The 17589-nt window shown below is 46.4% G+C and overlaps 1 protein-coding gene across 6 annotated transcripts in view; it reads right to left on the bottom strand.

The window, feature by feature from the left end:
- Window positions 1-11123: 11123 nt before the first annotated feature.
- Window positions 11124-17589, bottom strand: part of WASF1 (WASP family member 1) — a 90048-nt gene continuing 83582 nt past the window's right edge. For all 6 annotated transcript variants that reach the window (XM_033054943.2, XM_033054939.1, XM_033054938.2 and 3 more), the window contains exons 7-9: window positions 15484-15663; window positions 13506-14143; window positions 11124-12034 (exon numbers count right to left, since the gene is read on the bottom strand). In XM_033054943.2, coding sequence (XP_032910834.1) covers window positions 11877-12034; window positions 13506-14143; window positions 15484-15663 — 976 coding nt within the window. In that variant the 3' untranslated portion in view covers window positions 11124-11876. The remainder of the gene's footprint in view (window positions 12035-13505; window positions 14144-15483; window positions 15664-17589) is intronic.

Genomic DNA, 17589 nt, shown 5'->3' with positions numbered 1-17589 from the left:
TGTACGTGCACATGTGCACAGGTCAGTGAATGCAACCTCAGAGGACAGACCTTATGGCTTTGACAGAAAGGTCAGGATAGGAGGGTTCTTAAGGGATCACCCAGTTTCTGTCCTGCTCAGGCTGTTCAGAGAACCTAGGGAAAGTAGCAGAAAATAATGCCATCCCTCTGACAGACTTTGGCAAAATTTTGCTGAGAAAGCTGGAGTAAAGCAAAGTGTCTTCTTGAAAGTCAGTCTTCACAATTGCCAAACAACTCCACCAACTTCTACAGCTGGTAAATAAAAGCAAATAAGGGAATCAATAAGTAATAATATAGCAGATAAGCTGACAAGTGAGAAGCTGCGTGTGTTCATATGGGACAGATCACATCAGACAAAATCAATAGCTGCTTTTGTCAATGTTATAGGCTTGGTGGACAGCAGTAGACATTTATCTAAATTACAGTAACTTTCTACCAAGAACCTTGTAGAACCAAAACCTGGGGGAAGAAATCTGTTCAGGCAATCATGCTGCCGAGTTTGAACTAGTCAAACTTGGTTAGATTGAAAAAAAAAAAGACAAGAATTCAGTTTTCTGGACTCACTCAGGTATGCTGACAGGATAGAATAAGGATCAGGGCCCAGATATTGTCCAACATCCGTGAAGCTGTACGGTGCACTGATCGCATTGTGCAGAAATCTACTCATTCACTACCCTAAGTAATAGTTGCCTGAAAATCTATATATGGTTTTAAAAATCTGTGTTACAGAGCAAGTTCACTACCCATTGGTCTTTCATTTTAGGCAGTGCACACCTGTAACACTCAGCTGTCTCTCAGCTCTCTCCACTGAACACACCCAGAGCTGCTAGTAACCACCTTTTAAATGGTCATAGCAAAACACATCGGAGACATGTGGGATCCACTGCCGAATAAAATGTTACCCTTCTTGATATTCTCTCAGAGCATTTACTTTTGTGTGAACTTCAGGTCAATGCAGACATTTACTACAGTCATGAGACTGCAATGAGAGTTAATATTGTATTATAGTTGGTTCTTCATGTTGATTTTGCCTTAAGGAGAAGGGGAGACATTACAGCATTTTCTTTCTGTACAATTAGAAAATCTTCCTGTTAGGAAGGTATGTGACACAACAATAGGTGCAGTTATCAGCAACAGGTAAACTCTAATCTGCAGATAACTAGCCAAAAGAAAACTAATAGTTTAGTTATCATCATTGGCCTCATTTATTGCAGCCTGTAAGAGGAAAATCTGCTCTTGAACAAGATGCCAAAATCACGGGCACCAATTCCTCAATATTCGGTCACTAATAAAGGTGTAGCCCCACTGTTTGCACAAAAACCTTTATGAGAGGGGGATCAGTTACTTAATTAAAGTGACTCAGGGGCTGTTTGCCTGGCCAACCATGTTTATTTCTGAGCAGTTTGGCCCCTTGGCTGAAGCTGAACTGGCTCATGCCACAGCTCAGCCCTGCTCCACTTGTCCTGGGTCACTGGAAGGAGCAGGACAGGCACAAACCACCCCATGCACGAATGGGTGCTCCTGTGAGGCAGCAGGCTCTGAATTTATACACCTTCACTGATTCCTTTTTGTGAAACGCATGTTCTGCTGGCTCCACACAGAGAAGAGCCTCTGTGAGCCATTCTCCATGGATGAGCAGCTTTCATTGGATGGAGGTTGGGATTTGTGCTGTGAACATGAGACACAGAGGTCTTAGTGTCATCCCTGCCTTCCTCCTCTTCTCCCCAGGGATGGAAAGAGTCACTCTGTGCAGGTTGCTCCTCCCCAGATCTGGATGTGCACTGGGAGAGGATTGCTGCATCCCAGGGATGCTCCTGCATTGGGCTGCCTGCTGTGAAGGAAGGTGTTGCAGGAACTTTTTCTGCAGAAAAAGGGGATATATTCTGGAACCAGCTCTGTCCCATTGGCAGAAATGACACACACACTTCCAACTGACCACCTGGGCTCTGAAACACTGTGGATTCTTTGGAAAAGAGAACTCAGGATTTATCCAAAGTCATCTGGGTGCCTTTTGTTAAGAGAGCTCTCAAACTCCCTTGGAATTGATCTGTGGTCTGCAGGAGCCCAAACCTGGCACATTGAGAGCAAGGAAGTGCTTTGGGGTTTAGGAGCACTTTGTGCAGCTAAAAGTACATGGGCTGGTTGATAAAACCACCCAGAGGAGCAATAGCTCTGCATCAGGGAGGAGCAGACTGGCATTGCTCCTGCATTGGGCTGCCCGCTCTAAAGGGAGGTGTTGCAAAGCTCTTGCAGCAGGAACCAGCCCGGATATGTGTTTTTACTGTTCTCCTGTGGTTTATGGCCTTCCTATTGGTTGAGGAGACAGGGATGGTGGGGCTGTGACCCCTGTCTCTGCCCTCTGGGATGGGTGTGGGTCTGGTTGATGTGCTGAGCTCACTGCAGGTCCCTCCTCAAGGGAATCCCCTGGGCTTTGTGGCACAGAACTGTTCTCAGAGCAGCATCTCTCCTGCCGAGGCCACCAGAGGAGGATTTCTCCATCACTCTGGGGGCTCTCACAGGGCTCCTGCAGGAATTTTTCCCCGGTGAGAAAGAGTCTGGGGGGACCCCCACCACGATCCCCATGCCCTTGAGCAGGTGGAGGCGCTGGTCGTGCTTCCCATGGGTGGCAGGGGTGAGTGTCACACCTGGGAGTGCTTTCCCCTGATGCCCCTCTCACCAGGACTGGGGTGACCAGCAACGCTCAGGACTCTGGGATGTTGCTCCGGGTGCTGCAGGTGGTTTGATGCCTTTTTGCTGCCTCTCTTAAAATAAAGAACTAAAGAAGGAAGGAGGAGGAGAGAAGGAAAGTAAAAAGAGAGAAAAGGGAAGAGCTATAAAAGCAACAAGCAGCAAATGGAAAACATGGCATACTTGGAAAACATGGCAAAAGGATGAAACCCTGCTGTTTTCTCTGGAGCAGAGCCCCGCGGCTGGGCAAGGCGCAGCGGTGAAATGCTGCCACCTCCCGATGCGCATCCCTGGCGCGGCCCCGCAGCCCGCTCCTCCCGGCGGGAATCCGGGACTTTTGGGGTGCCCGTGAAACGCCGACATCCAGGAGGTTTTCGGCACGGCGTGAAGTGGGCTGTGGTTAGCCCCGGGGGCAGCCAGCTCGGTGATAAAGCAAAACCGCACGCACCGTCTCCAGGCACAAACAGCATTAAAAACAAGGGTATGTCAGCTGCATCCTAATTTGTGGTGGTTCATCAGATGTTATCTGATCGTGGGTGTTAGTGAAACAGCAGAGGAAGAAGCAGCCTTTCCATAGCAAACAGCCAAAAGGAAAATATTTCACTTTAAAGAATATTTTTTTCTTATTATAATTACCATTTAATTATTATTCTTGCACTGAAATACAAGGAATGAGAGGGCAAGTGTGGTGATGAATAGCTCTTACTGGTCAGCATAAAGGGGTATGTAGCTTTCTTCTAAAGACATAAGACCTCAAAAGGGAGAATGGGAAGTTCAGCATTCCAAAGGCAGCCATCCTGCACAGGCAGATTAAAGTCTACTGATGGATCCAGCTACCCAAAACAGAAAGGTTGAAACACACACCCGTGGATGTTATGGCAGGAATGGGGACCACTTCTGAAGACACTGTCCCTTCAGTGGGGCTCTGCATTGCAGCAGGTGGGGCTCAGAGTCAGGATATTTCATCTGCTGGGGCACTCGGGAATAGCCAAGGATACACTTCTGCATTCAGAAAGGGACTCTTTACTGGTGAGTGGGATAATGTAGACTCAGGACAATGGTAATGTGGGTTTAGGACAAAGGTTAAAAGGCTTTAAAGGCTTTAAAGTGAAAGGGTGGACTAGATAAAAGGAAGAAATTCTCCACTGTGAGGGTGGTGAGGCACTGGAACATGTTACCCAGAGGAGCTGTGGATGCCACATCCCTGGCAGTGTTCAAGGCCGGGTTGATGGGACCTTGAGCAGTCTGGTCTAGTGGAAGGTGTCCCTGCCCATGCAGAGAGATTGGAACTAGATGATCTCTAAGGATCCTTCCAACCCTAACCACCCTTGTTCTATTATTCTACGAAGGAACAGTATTGCCCTGTATTTGGCCCGGGGGTGCCATCATGGCAAGTGACCAAGAGGAGAGGGTGCTTTTCTGGAGGCTCCCAAAGAGATGCTGGTGGTGCCAATCCTTCATCCCAGAGCTTGGATTTGGCCCTGCACTGAATCATGATGAGGACAGAGCTCACATGTGCTGCAAAGTGCCATCCAATCCTGATGGATTCAATAGGTGCTACTCATCCCTGCTCCTCTGCACTGACACCCCTAGGGGTGCAGGCCTGACACAGAGTGCTGTCTTTTGGGCTGGCAATTACAGTGCTTTCCCTCTTTCTGCCTTTCATCTGTTAGATGAAGTGCTGGCAGCTGAAAGATCCCAGCTGGCACGTGTGCCGAAGCGGCTGCAGACAAACGCACCCAGGCACCATGGAGCACCCAGCCGTGCTCCTGAGCCTGCTCTGACACAGAGTGGTACTTTTTGATGCAAATCCCAGCACCTGCTTTTTACTTAAGAGGGTGTAGCTATGTATTTTAAGAATAAATGCAGTATGCAATCAGCACGCTGCCCTGGGTACCATGGGAATGAAGAAACTTCCCAGTCAGGGAGGCAGCCAGAGGCAGCAGGAACAGGGTCTTGCTCCCCATCTCGCCATTGCAGAGAGAATATGGTCTGAAATTTTGCTCCAGCAGTGCTAAGAATAATATGTGAGATCAAAAGGCTAGTTTCATCCCTGGGGATTGCAAGTCTGCTGAAGGCTTGCTGTAGGAAGTAAGAGAAAAGCTGTTTTGGAAAGGCAGGAGTGTATGAGAAGCAGTGGTGAAGCTCTGCTCTATTTTTGGATAGCTTTCTTGTGGAAAGCAGCAGTTTGCTAACCAGCTTCTGATGCCTTAAAGCATAGTGCTAGTTAAAACTGAAGGTTTGCAAGGGCCTGGTTGGTGCACTGAATTGGAAGAAATATTTTTAGTTGCATATCAAATGAATTGATACATCCTCTTATGTCCACCTGATGAACAGGGGTGAAAGACAAAGGGCACAGACCACCTTCAGGCCTGCTGTTGCCCCAGTAAAACCAGCCCTAAGCACAGGTCAGGGTGGCAATCTTGGAAACATGAGCTGGGTGCTGAAGAGCAGTACAGAAGTGGCTGCAGCTGAGGATGGATGCAAACACAGCTCTCTGCTGGCTCCTTCCCACTGCTGTCCTGGTCTGTGCAGAGCTCTGCTTCCTTTCATGTAATCAACAAATTAGATTCTGTAATTTGCCTTACAAACAAGACTCTCATATGCTTACTGCCTTTTTTTTTTTTAGAGGTTTAGCAAGCAAACAGTGGGAGACCAAAGAATTAAAGCCATAAAGTAATCTGCATATAATCAGTAATTACCATGAATCAAACCCTCCTTCAGTTCAGCTGGTTATTATTTCCCTGATAATGTAATTCCCTGCACTGACAAACTAGGAAATACTAATTTTCACCAGAACAGCAAATAATTTCCTGCTGTGCCTGTAATATTGTATCATGCAGTTTAGTGACCATATAAATTCAGCTAATGAAATTTATGGAGAATATGAGGACTGCTAAAAACAGACTAAAAACCTGAAGAAGTAATTGCTCCCATGTGTGTTGGGAGGGGATGATATTTTACGAGCAGACCTCTGCTAAACACTTCTTACAGGTGTCACTGACTGGCCAACACTGGGAGCTGAGGTGGCTGACAGCAGGGTGTTCCAAGTAGGAATTTGTGAAGTCTGAATGAGGAGTGATGGACATGTGGGGCTGCAGCCATGAGAGCCCCTTCACCTCGCCCTCACGGGATCTTCTCAGGCCTTGTGGCAGAGGCCACAGTGGCCACTGCTGGGGCAGAGCTTCAGTACACATCTTTCCAAAAATGCCTTCTGCTTTCAGGGGATGTAATGCACTGTGGGGACACTGTGGGGATAGGGCTGGCTGTACCCCCCTTGCAGGGGGGTGCACAGGAGAACCTCACATCCTGGGATTTTGCAAGCCACAAAGATGTGGCAAGTCAGTGGAAAACTTCAAAATCCAAGGAGGCATCAAAGCCTGGCCTTAAAATTTCTGGGATTTAGGGTTGTAACTTTTCTGTGTGACCTTAGACCTCCATCAGAGAGATCTATAGAGAGTGAGTTGCAGGAGATATCTGGAAAGTCTAGATATATTTGGCTGCTCCTGGAGCTGGGGTTTCTCTGCTATGGGAACAGGGACTGAGTTGCTCTTTCTACCTCTGATTCATCCAAAGATAACCATTGGCACTGAAACTTCCCCTGGCAGGTGCTGGTGCAAAGAACAAAGTATACAGAAGCAAGGGAGTTATCCTAATGTTTTCCTCTAATTAACCACAGCTGAAGCTCTGACAGGATTCCTACTGACCAGCAAAGAATACTGGCTTGTGGGGAGCACCTGTCCTGTTTGGAAGCATTGCTAACTTCTCTGTGCTTTTAAAACCCAGAAGATTCATCCTTATCTAGGTTGCAATGTTGGGGGCAGCCCCTTGCCCATCCTGCTCGATGGCCTCCTGCATTCCTGCATGTGGCTGTGTTGGTGATGATTACAAGTTAGTTTTGGCTTTGCCAAAACGCAACTAGGAAAAATCCAGCTTCCAGCATTTGCTTGGCATGAAGGGGAATTTGTAAACTACACCAGCATGCCAAGGCACGGGCTGTGAGCTGCTTTCACACAAGGTTAGAAGTCTTGGGCAGTTTCTGAAGTTATTTCTGGCTGATACTGAAGTGCAAAATCAAGCTGTGATAATATGATATTGAACACAGATCTTGCTCCACAGGAGGCACTGGGGTGGGTTGAGAAGGAGACTTATTCTGAGATTTTAAAACTGTGGTGAAAGAAATGCCTTGCAGAGGAGTAGAAGTGGCTAAAACACGGTGGAAGATCTCATGAAAGGGAGGTATTTTTTCAGCTTTATTGTAATGATACTGCCGTGAAGCTGTGCGAAAATGTCGCAAGTTTTGCAATAAATGACACTCTGACATAAAAGGTATTGAAATGGGGGAGATGAAAACGACCTGTCTGTAGGGGGCACTCAGCTGTCTTGTGTCTGAAAGTGAAGTCATTGAACCATTAGATAAAAAAAACATGAGAAGGGGAATACTCAGCCCCGCTTGGTGAGAGATGCTTGATGACTTCTCTGATCTGTACCCAGACACTTCCAGTTGCCAAAAGGAAGACAGCTAGAGCAATTGCTCAGAGCTTGCAAATATGGTAACAATAAGAATTTAGAAGAAATGGGACGGATGCAATTTTCTTTAGAGGTTGTTACTGATGCTGCTGTCAAGGGTTGCTGGCAGCTGAGGAACATGAGCGATGACTAATGTGGCAGAATCCATCCTGCAGGCACAGGAGCTAGCGGGGGGGAAAGCCTCGCTGAATCTGCTCTGTATCCCGGTGCCCATCTCCTGAGCTTTGTCCATGTGTCCTCTTCTAGCAGCAGCTGGGATGGGGATGAGGTCCCATCCCCTGCCTTCTCCTCCTCAGCTGCCAGGCATTCATTGAGCCCTCAGAGCTGGCAGCCAAGTCACTCGCTCATGGGAGCGCTCTCTTGGCAAAAAGCAAGTCCCCGAGTTGTCAGGAACCTGCTTTTTAGCACTTAAACCCGGCTCAGCTCATTAGGGCTGAACGAGGGAAGGGAGACAGAGGCAACTCACATCTACCGAGGGCTGATGATGTACTCAAGAAGCAGTTTGGGAATCAGTGAGCTCTCCCAGCTGCAGCCACAAAGAGCGAGTGTAAAGTCTCCCGTGGGCAGACTACGACCCCTGAGAATCACTGAAGTGTGAAAAGCAGCCAGGAGAGGAAAGGAGAGGGGACAATTGACAGAGGCTCCAAAAAGGGAGATCATTGTTGCTGCTGCCCCGGGTCTCTGGTTGTGATTCTTGGTGTTTAATGTCCCCACTCACAAAAGAGAATCGGGGAGAGTAAAACTCCTTCTGGCCTGTGGCTGAGGAGACAAAGCGGACACTTGATGGAGCTCGAGTCGAATTTCTGTCAGATCTTTTGCTGATGCAGCCCTGGGCGGCAGAGCCTGTTGCCTCCTTGTCTCCTCTTGGAACTGCTGTGTTTGGTGGCAGTGCTGGGCTTCAGGGCTCTGGCTGCTGCACTACTGTGGGTGCACTGCTGTGAGCTGCACCCGCCTGCCAAGCATCCTGAACCCCCTCTCCGTGGCGCTCCATGGGCTGGGATATGAGATCTACCACTGAGATATGGTAGGGTCTGCTCCCATCTGCATCCTCCTGGCAGACAAAGGCGCACAGCCTCCAGGCAAATCACGCGGGGATGCCCTTCAGGGGTGGCAGCTGCATCCAAGCCGAGATGGTCCCATCATCCGGAAGAGCCTGTTGCTGTGCCTTGGGGACTGCGGGTACTTGGCACACTCAGGTCCCAGGGCACCTTTTGAGGAACATTGTCGGTGCATCCATCAGACAGACAATAGTGTGTCAGTGTCCCCCTAAATGCTCAGGAATGCACTCCTGTGTAACATGCAGAAAATAATGATTTTATCATCTAAAGGTCTTTCAATATGCCTCTTGCTTTCAAAATCCCAATTTACTGGGAGATAACATAATCCCTTAATACTGTCTAGTATGTAATGGTTGCTGCTCATATCGCACCACGAAAAAAAACAACACACCAGAATTTAGTCTCTTAAATTTTTGCTTCTTCAGTCCTTGTTCTCTTCTATTTACTGATTTATTTTTGGTTTGTCCATGATGGCTGCATTGTTAGTTTTATCTTTTGATAAAAACCCTGAGTGACCAATTCTGCACCTCCCTAGTTGTTTGCCACCAAGCAGATTTTGTTTCTTCTATGCCCTTATAGTGTTCTTTCCCCCCTCCCCTCACACCAAATCTCAGTAGGAGAGCTAGATAATTTTTAACTGTCCCAGATTACAATTTGAGAAGAGGGTGAAGACAAAGGTTTCTCTTCACTTATATGGAATATTACTGACAGATTATATTTGTGTCAGACTTCAAGCCTCAGTTTTAACCAGCTGCTGCAAATATACAGAAGTAAACAACACACTCCATAAACAGTTCAATACAAAAGACTTGATTTAGTACCTTACAAGACAAAGCAATCAATAATCTATTACACATCTAATCACAGGCATGAAGAGCCCAGCAGCCCTCTGCACAGCATTCCACCAAACTAGAAAGGCGGTTGGAGACCACAGTAAGAGGGACACAAATCACTGAGATTGCAAATGGACGGCTCGGAGTTGATCTACAAACACAAATATTCAAATTCAACACTCACCTCCTGCTACTAGTGAATCATGCTATTGCTATCTGGAGACGAGTTGCTATGGCAGAAAGCTGTAGCAGTGGCAGAAGGCCAAGAATCCTGCCTTTGAAATGTTAACTGAATTTAACTCTTGACTTTTCACAGACAAGGTTCATTACTTTGTGTGACTGTGTCATATTAAATGAGTGCTTTGTCTGCCCTGGGTACCAGCTTGGAAGGGATATTATTAATCAGTAGGACAGTAAATCAGGTCAATAACAACCATTTGTCAATAAGGATTTTTTTTTTTAATAGCTTCAAGTGTGCTGATAGCTGCAGTTGCAAAAGGGTGTTTTTTCACTGTAATTTCTTCCCTTTTTCTTCACTTTATATAAGTTATAACCAGTTCACAGTTCCTGGACTTGCTCAGAGCATACCCACCAATGCAGGCATGATGGTGAGAAGCTCTAATTTGAACAGTTACAGCCTGGGCACAGAAATGCTGCTGCTCCATTTAAGTGACAATGTAGGCTGCTTTCTGTAATATCCACCAGAAAAATCAGTAGTGTCTTAGAGATTTGAGCAAGGAACAGGTATAAACATCAGTGGAAATGTAATTTTATGAATGGCAGAACTAACTACACAAGAAATTCAGGGACTAGTTCTTCTTTCAGCTGCCTGGAGTGCAGATCTGGGTTCCTGGTTAAAGGAGAGGTGCAGCAGTATACAATGCACTTTACTTTATGATCTCAAATCTTCACAGCTGCATCAACAGGCTCTCACATTTAGTTCCTGGACAAGTTAGTTACATTTGGTGAGTTAGGATTACTGAGATCCAAGGAAACACCATCACACATTCATGCAGTGCCTCTGACATCCTTTCTTTAGCATTACAATGAGGGGTTAAGAAGGACACACACTTCCGAAGTCGAAGGAGAACAACAGAACTAACCAGATGGTGTTACTGTGAAGCAACTATCAGAGAGAATGAGGCACAGAGATCTGCAGCCGTAGTTACAAAGATGCAGATTCACAAATTGTGACAATATTTTTTCTTCCACAAAACCAACAATGGCCTTACTGTTGAAAAAGTCTCGAGTAGAGGAGGCCATGTGCACAATTACAGTGGAGGCTGGGATGGTGACAGTGATGCTGCAAGGGTTGCTGTACACTATCCCTACCCCAGTCTATACCTCGGAAGTTTTGCCAGTTCCAGGAGAAGGCTAACAACCACACATCCCTGCAAACTGGTTTGTAACACGTAGAACATTTAATGCTCCACCTCCAGAAATCTCATTCTGACTTTCAAGACTGTTTTCCTCTATTATAGGAGTCCATCTTTCAGGAACGAGATCACAGACCAAGAGAGCTCTTGCACTCTCTCATGCTTCCCTTCTCAACAGGCTTTTGACTATGTGCTTAGACTTGAATGAGTTATTCCAGGGAAGAGAAATACAGAAGCTGTGCAAATCATGCACTACTCTGCTAGATAGCACTTTAAAAAGTCATCTTTCATCATGATTTTAACTGCTGTATCACCTCAAGATACACTGATGGTAAAGTATTTTTTTTTAAAAAAACAAACTACCCTAAAGCAAACTAGCCACAAGTTCCCAATTCCATATTTGTATTTTTTTAAGCTAAGATCATGATAAGATTCCAGCTGGGTTGTTTTTTTTCCCAGTAGATGTGCACATAGATATAATTTAATGATTGTCTCTTGTTAGATCAGGTACAGAATATTTACTGTAACTTTGTACACCACAAATTAAATACCTGAAATCCAAGGATCTCTCAGGTATACCAGTGAAAAGCAGGCTTCATTGAAAGAGCAACACCCAGAAACATTTAAAATGAACCATTTATTAAATCAAACTGTTATTTTAACAGTTACATAAGTTACACAGCATGTTTAGGTCAAAAGATTTCACAAGGAAAAAAAAAACTTTAAACTTTTATTATGCAGGCAAAAATAGTACCACACAATATGTACCTGGGAGGGAAGAAGGGAAGGAGACTCTCTAAACATTCAAATAAGGCCATAATTATTTAAAAACAACAATAAAACAATAATAAACCCCCCCGAAGATCCATTTGCTTTTCAGTGTGTTCAGTGCTGCTAACTATATGTACTTTTAGTATACAGGTGTGATTGAGGCAGTGATATTTTGATAGCTAGGTTTAATGTTTTAAAACACTATCAGAAGTGGAATAAGGCTCATTAGTACATACAGCTGCCCTTGGAATGTCAATCTCAGTTGCCTTCATCAACTTAAAATTCACAAAGTGCACAGTTAAGATATGCCAAAAAATTGAAACTGCTACTCTACCAACAGCTGCCCATGCTTAATACTTAGTGGTCTATTGGAACAAAGTATGTTCTTTCAAAAGAGATGTGTAAGAAAAGCCACTGTAAAACATTTAGTTTTGAAGATGCACTAGGAGCTCTTTGTAAACTGAAAAGTAGAAAAACATGGATTAATTATGTTAAGAAAAGAATACAAAAAACACTAGAAATGACCATCAAACTTTCAAAGAACAAGCACCACAATGGACATTAGCATTCGATTTTGCAGTGTATAGCAATGTAATGATTTTACTCTAGCCAATCTACTTCATCAAATTCTGAATCATCTTCTGAGTCACTGTATTCCACAGCAATGCGACGGGAGAGGATAGTGGCAACATCATTCTCAATGCGCTCATGCTTAGCTTCTTGCTCCCGCTGCTCTTCCACTTTGCGGAGCTGAATACCTGGAGAACATCAGATCACAAACACGTCACTCTCCTCCTTCACCACCCTAAATGTATTTTGTGGATTAATATTCACAAATTGCTTTGCAAGCAAAAACAAAGACAGAAGACGCTGCCCTGCTCAGGTAGAAATTTTTTTTTGTCAAGCTTTTAAAGAGAGGAGTGTCAGAATTGCAGCGGCAGACAAGATCTTGAGTCCTTCTACTGTAATATCCTGGTTCTGATTTCCCATTAAAATACATTTTTAGTACCACTGGAAGTGATTAAGCAGTTTTGCTATTTGCATTTCCAAACGTTTTCTAGACTCTCTATTCTTAACTTTCATTAAAGTTGATAGCTATCTGAGTATCCTAACAAGAGAGGACTACTTGTAACTCTGTTTTTTATCATTTAATGATTTGGTTTGGGATGAAGTATTACTTGGAGATCAAAGCTGTGGTAACTCGAGCCTTTGTTTCTTGGGCATGATGTGGTCAAAAGTGTTTTCAGCAATGACCTTGATTATACCAGCGGGGTCCGTTTTCTCATTTTTGCTGACATTCTCTACACATATTCATGCATCCCTGTTGTACTCAACTATTGTCAACATTTCTTTAGACTTCAATGATGTTATCAATTCACTGATAATATTCTTGCATGAATATTTCAAATTAAGTGCTATAGCCTATCTGCTGATATTACAGTACCATACAGATTCTGTGCTTTGCTGCATGTGCAGGGGAAGAGTAGAAGAACGTAGATCATTTGAGAGATCTTAACTATTGAAAGACACCCCACTGTCAAACAGCAGCATACACAGTGCAGCAGGGATTTTTCCATGGGCACCATGGGCACCATAAACTGAAAGGTACAGCTGGCACACTCAGCTCCTCCTGAGATCATGAGGAAAACACTGCCCTGCAGCTCTGCCCTTCCCTTGCACTCTGTCATGGGCACCTTGCAGTGCAAAGGCTCCTCCACTACTCCACTGTGTCCAGATCAGATACTTAAGAGCTTGAAGTCTTCAGCAATGATTTCTGAACATCACTTATATCTTGCCATACATTGACAGATGATCAAAATTCCAATGCCTATTGATCCATTTTGCTTTTACCTAATAGTCTGTGAAAACCAATGTTTTTGTCATCTGCACAATCTGTAAATGATCAGGAATAGCTACATTTGCAGGTAAACAGAAATGGAAAGATAATCTCCACAGATCATCTACAAACACATGTACTTTTTCTGTAATTTAACTTCCACAGAGAACCAGTTTTGCTATCCAAACTAAATATCTGATAAGTGCAATTACAAATTGAAAAAAACCTGTTTACTTGGCAATGCATACACTGTAGAGGATAGAAAACAGAAACAGACCTAAGATGTATTTGTCTAACTTCTTACACATGTGAAATATTCCATCTCTCAAAGATCATGTGTGTTTAGCAGGTTTCTGTGATTGTTCTTTTAGCTGCTTAATAGCCAATATTACCTTTCCTTATTGCTTCCAGCAGAACGCTTCTAGCATCACTGATTACAGGAAGAGTTGAAGGATGGCGTTTGGGCTCAGGAGCAGGAATCACTTGGGCTGGTGGAGATGGGGGCATTATGGGTGCATGAGGGCTGGGGACAATGGTTGTGGAAGGAGGATGCAGAACAGGAGGAGGGTGAGAAAGGTTTGCAACAGTGACAGGGGAGGAGGGTCGAATGCCAGGAGGTGGCAGGGGAGGAGGCGGGGGTGGTGGAGGAAGACCCTGTACTTCAGCTTGTGGAGGAACTGGGTGAACAGGTACAGCTTCACACACTTGGGCAGCTCTAGTGACAGGGGGAGAGGGTTGTGCTAGGGGAGGAGCAACTGGAGGTGGAGCTGGATGAAGAACTCCAGGAGCTATCTGGAGAGGAGCTGGTGGAGGTGGCACAGCTGGGGCCTGCAGAGCAGCTGTGGGAGGGGGTGGTGGGGGTGGGACTGGGGGTGGAGGGGTGGAAGTCATTGCAGCTCGTAATGATGAAGTCGACAAAGCGGATGGAAGAGGTGGTGGTGGTGGAGGAGGAGGAGTGGGGCTCACAAACACCGGTGTTCTGCCCGTTGCTGGAGACTGAGGACGATTTTCTACCAAGCCAGGAGTAGAACTGCAACATCCAATAACAGAACAAAGGTATTAGAGCTAGAGAGTGGAAAAAGTAGTTATAGATTCACTTCTGCAGCTTAAGAACATTGAAACCTGGGCATTAAAGAGTATTATGTACTATGATGATTTAAGGATGTTTGTCCACACCTAAACAAGGAAGTCTAATTTTCAGTATGGAGCATGCATCAGGTTTCCAAAAGACCTCTGTTCAAATTCAGCTATAAATCGCATTTATGTTTTTCTACAACATACCTGCATCTTTATCAAAGGTTTCCTATGCTAGTACAATTCTTTCCGGTTGTTCCCTAAGTAAATCCAAATTATTTTTCTCAAGTCAGGGAACTAGCAATTGATTAACTGTTTTGATTCACATAACTTTAATATCAAAATAAAATAATGCAAACAATGAGGACAAGTTAATTCGAAATATATATTTAAGGTGTGACAAAATGAGTGAGATGAATATCAAAAGTCATCACTACTATGTACAGGGAGGTCCATTTATATGCTAGATACTCATTATAGGACAATGAATAAGTGAACTGAAGAAAATAAGAGAGAAGAATAAACTTATTTTCCTGAAAGACCACTAGAGGATTTCTTTAAACTGTTGTGATAAATTAATCTAAAGAGTTATGCAAATATGTGTATGATCTCCTAAGGAGTAAAAATCATTATTTTCAAGAGACTAACATCTTGCTGATGTAATAACCCCATCTGAATTAACTGTCTTCTATTCTAAGTTGTATGTACCTGACTATAAAATAAGACTTTTGGCATAAAAAATAGGGCACTGACAAAGAAATTTTTACTTCTAGAAAATATTCTATGTATGTATTCACTTCTCAAAAGGTACAAAGAAATAGAAAATAAAAACACTTTGGGAGAGGGAAGCACTTGCAATTTAGCAAATGTGATGAATACATAGTTTTGACAGCTGACTGTCTTACTGTAATATATTCCTCTTTTCATGTAGGCTGAAACACAGCTCAATTGTATGAATTTCCAAAGCTCCAAAGCTACATCCTGAAATGCTAACATATTTCACAGAAACATTTTCCATAGAGTTATTTGTCTTGCCATTTAACGCAGAAGGCAGCATGGCCACAGTATTAATGGCAAGGGAGATCTGTCTCCACCAGAGCACCCTGTGGGATTTAGATGCCGGCTTTCCCATCCAGCTCCTGGTGACCCTGTTCCTGCAGGCTTGCTGGGGCTGTGGGAACCCTGGGATGCCTGGGATGTCTGGGCAGCACAGAAATAACGCTGACAGCTGTTAGTGGGGTGGAAGAGAACTAAACCAGCCCCGGTGGATCTGCAGGTGGCTTTTGTGGCGGGTACCTGACGCAGGGAGGCACAGGCTTCACTTCCGCGGCTCCGTGCATGGGAGGCGGTGGCGGCGGCTCGTGGGGCCTGACCAGCACGCGCTCCTCGGCTCTGTTCAGCAGCTCAGACATCTGGCTGTAGGGCAGCGCAGAAAGGGAATATGACCCATCAATGTGGTCCACGTATGCTTGAGATCTGTAGAAAAACAGGGAGAAATGGTCCAGCTTCACCTTTAGTAGGAGTATTATTGCTCTCAGCTACTGTTCTATACTTCAGTCTGACTTCTGAATGCAAGTGTCTTTTCTCCACTGGTGTTGCATATTATACAGTGTGACTTTTCAACAATTTATCCCACTTTCCCTGTTATTACTTATAGCAGCTCAAGGGTTTGATTTTGACAGGTATATCAGATAGTTTCTACAGTATGTCTGTGACCTTAGTGTTTATTAATCACATTATTTTGAGTTAAATAAACACATCAATGCAATCAGAACTACTCTTCTTTTATAATATTCATGAAACATCCATCGATGTTAGAATGGCAGAATTTACAACTGAATAATTTAGCTGAACGTCTGTCAGAGGACCTTTATTCCAATATATACAGAGAACTTGCTGCTTTAATAGACATAGGACTCAATCAATGTCTATTATTGAGTAGTAGCAGTAAATAAAGGTGATTCAACTTGTTAATGACAACTTTAGACACCTCAAGGACCTGATCAGTTAGTAAATTTTAATTACAGTAATTTCACGAATACAAGCCGCACCAATTTGACCAAAATTTTGGTGGAAACCCGGAAGTGCGGCTAATATTCCGGGGCGGCTAATACATTAACAAAATTCTAAAAGCTGCCAACACGGAAGTGAGAGCCCGCGGCAGCCCCAAGCCAAGCTGGAGCCCGGCCGGCCCCGGCAGAGGTGGGAAAGCCTGGCAGAGGCGGGGCCAGCAGTGTGGGGGGCGGGCGGCAGAGCCTGAGCCAGCAGGGCGGGGCAGGGAGGGCGGCAGAGCCTGAGCCAGCAGGGCGGGGGAGCCCGGGAGAACTGGGGCTAGCAGCGCAGGGGAGCATGGCAGAAGCAGGAAGGCCGGCGGGTGGGGCTGCCTGGCAGCGGGGGAAGCCCAGCATAATCGGGGCCAGCAGCGTGGGGGAGCCCGGCGGTGCGGGGGCCTGCAGTGCTGGCCAGGGCGAGGAAACGCGGCGGCGGTGCAGACGGGAGGGGGCGGCCGGCGAGCCTGGTGGCGGCGGCGGCAGCCCTGCCGGCGGGGCGAGCGAAAGCGGCGCTCGCGAAAGCGCCGCCGCGAGCCGCGAACCGCGAGCCGCGAAAGCGCCGCCGCGAGCCGCGAAAGCGCCGCCGCGAGCCGCGAACCGCGAGCCGCGAAAGCGCCGCCGCGAGCCGCGAAAGCGCCGCCGCGAGCCGCGAACCGCGAGCCGCGAACCGCGAGCCGCGAACCGCGAGCCGCGAACCGCGAGCCGCGAGCCGCGAAAGCGCCGCCGCGAGCCGCGAACCGCGAGCCGCGAGCCGCGAGCCGCGAACCGCGAGCCGCGAACCGCGAGCCGCGAACCGCGAGCCGCGAGCCGCGAGCCGCGAACCGCGAGCCGCGAAAGCGCCGCCGCGAGCCGCGAAAGCGCCGCGGGGCGGGCGCGGCGCTCGCGAGGCGCGGCGCGGGGCGAGCGAAAGCGGCAGCGGGGCGGACGGCGAGCCCGGCGGCGGCAGCCCTGCCAGCCGGGCGAGCGAACGCGGCAGCGGGGCGGTGCTGACGGGAGAGGGGGGCCAGCGAGCCCGGCGGCGGCGGCAGCACCACCCGGCCAGCCCCGCCGAGCCGTGGCGCTGAGCTGGGCCACCCGGCCCCGTCGGCAACCATGAGCGGGCCGAGCCTGCCTGGCCCCGCCCCGAGCCAGTAAAGCCCGCTATGCCGCGATCCTCTTACTAATTGGCCAATTTGTGAAAGCTGCGCACGGATTCTCGCGACGAACGAAAGTGCGGCTAATATTCGGGGTGCGGCTTATCTATTGACAAAGACAGCAACATTGTCGAGGCACCGGGGGTGCGGCTTATAATCCGTGCGGCTTGTATTAGTGAAACTACTGTAACTATTCAATTACATCTTTTTATTTAAAA

The sequence above is a fragment of the Catharus ustulatus genome, chromosome 3, assembly GCF_009819885.2.
Source record: "Catharus ustulatus isolate bCatUst1 chromosome 3, bCatUst1.pri.v2, whole genome shotgun sequence".
Lineage (NCBI taxonomy): Eukaryota > Metazoa > Chordata > Aves > Passeriformes > Turdidae > Catharus > Catharus ustulatus.
This window is presented reverse-complemented; position numbering and strand designations above follow the sequence as displayed.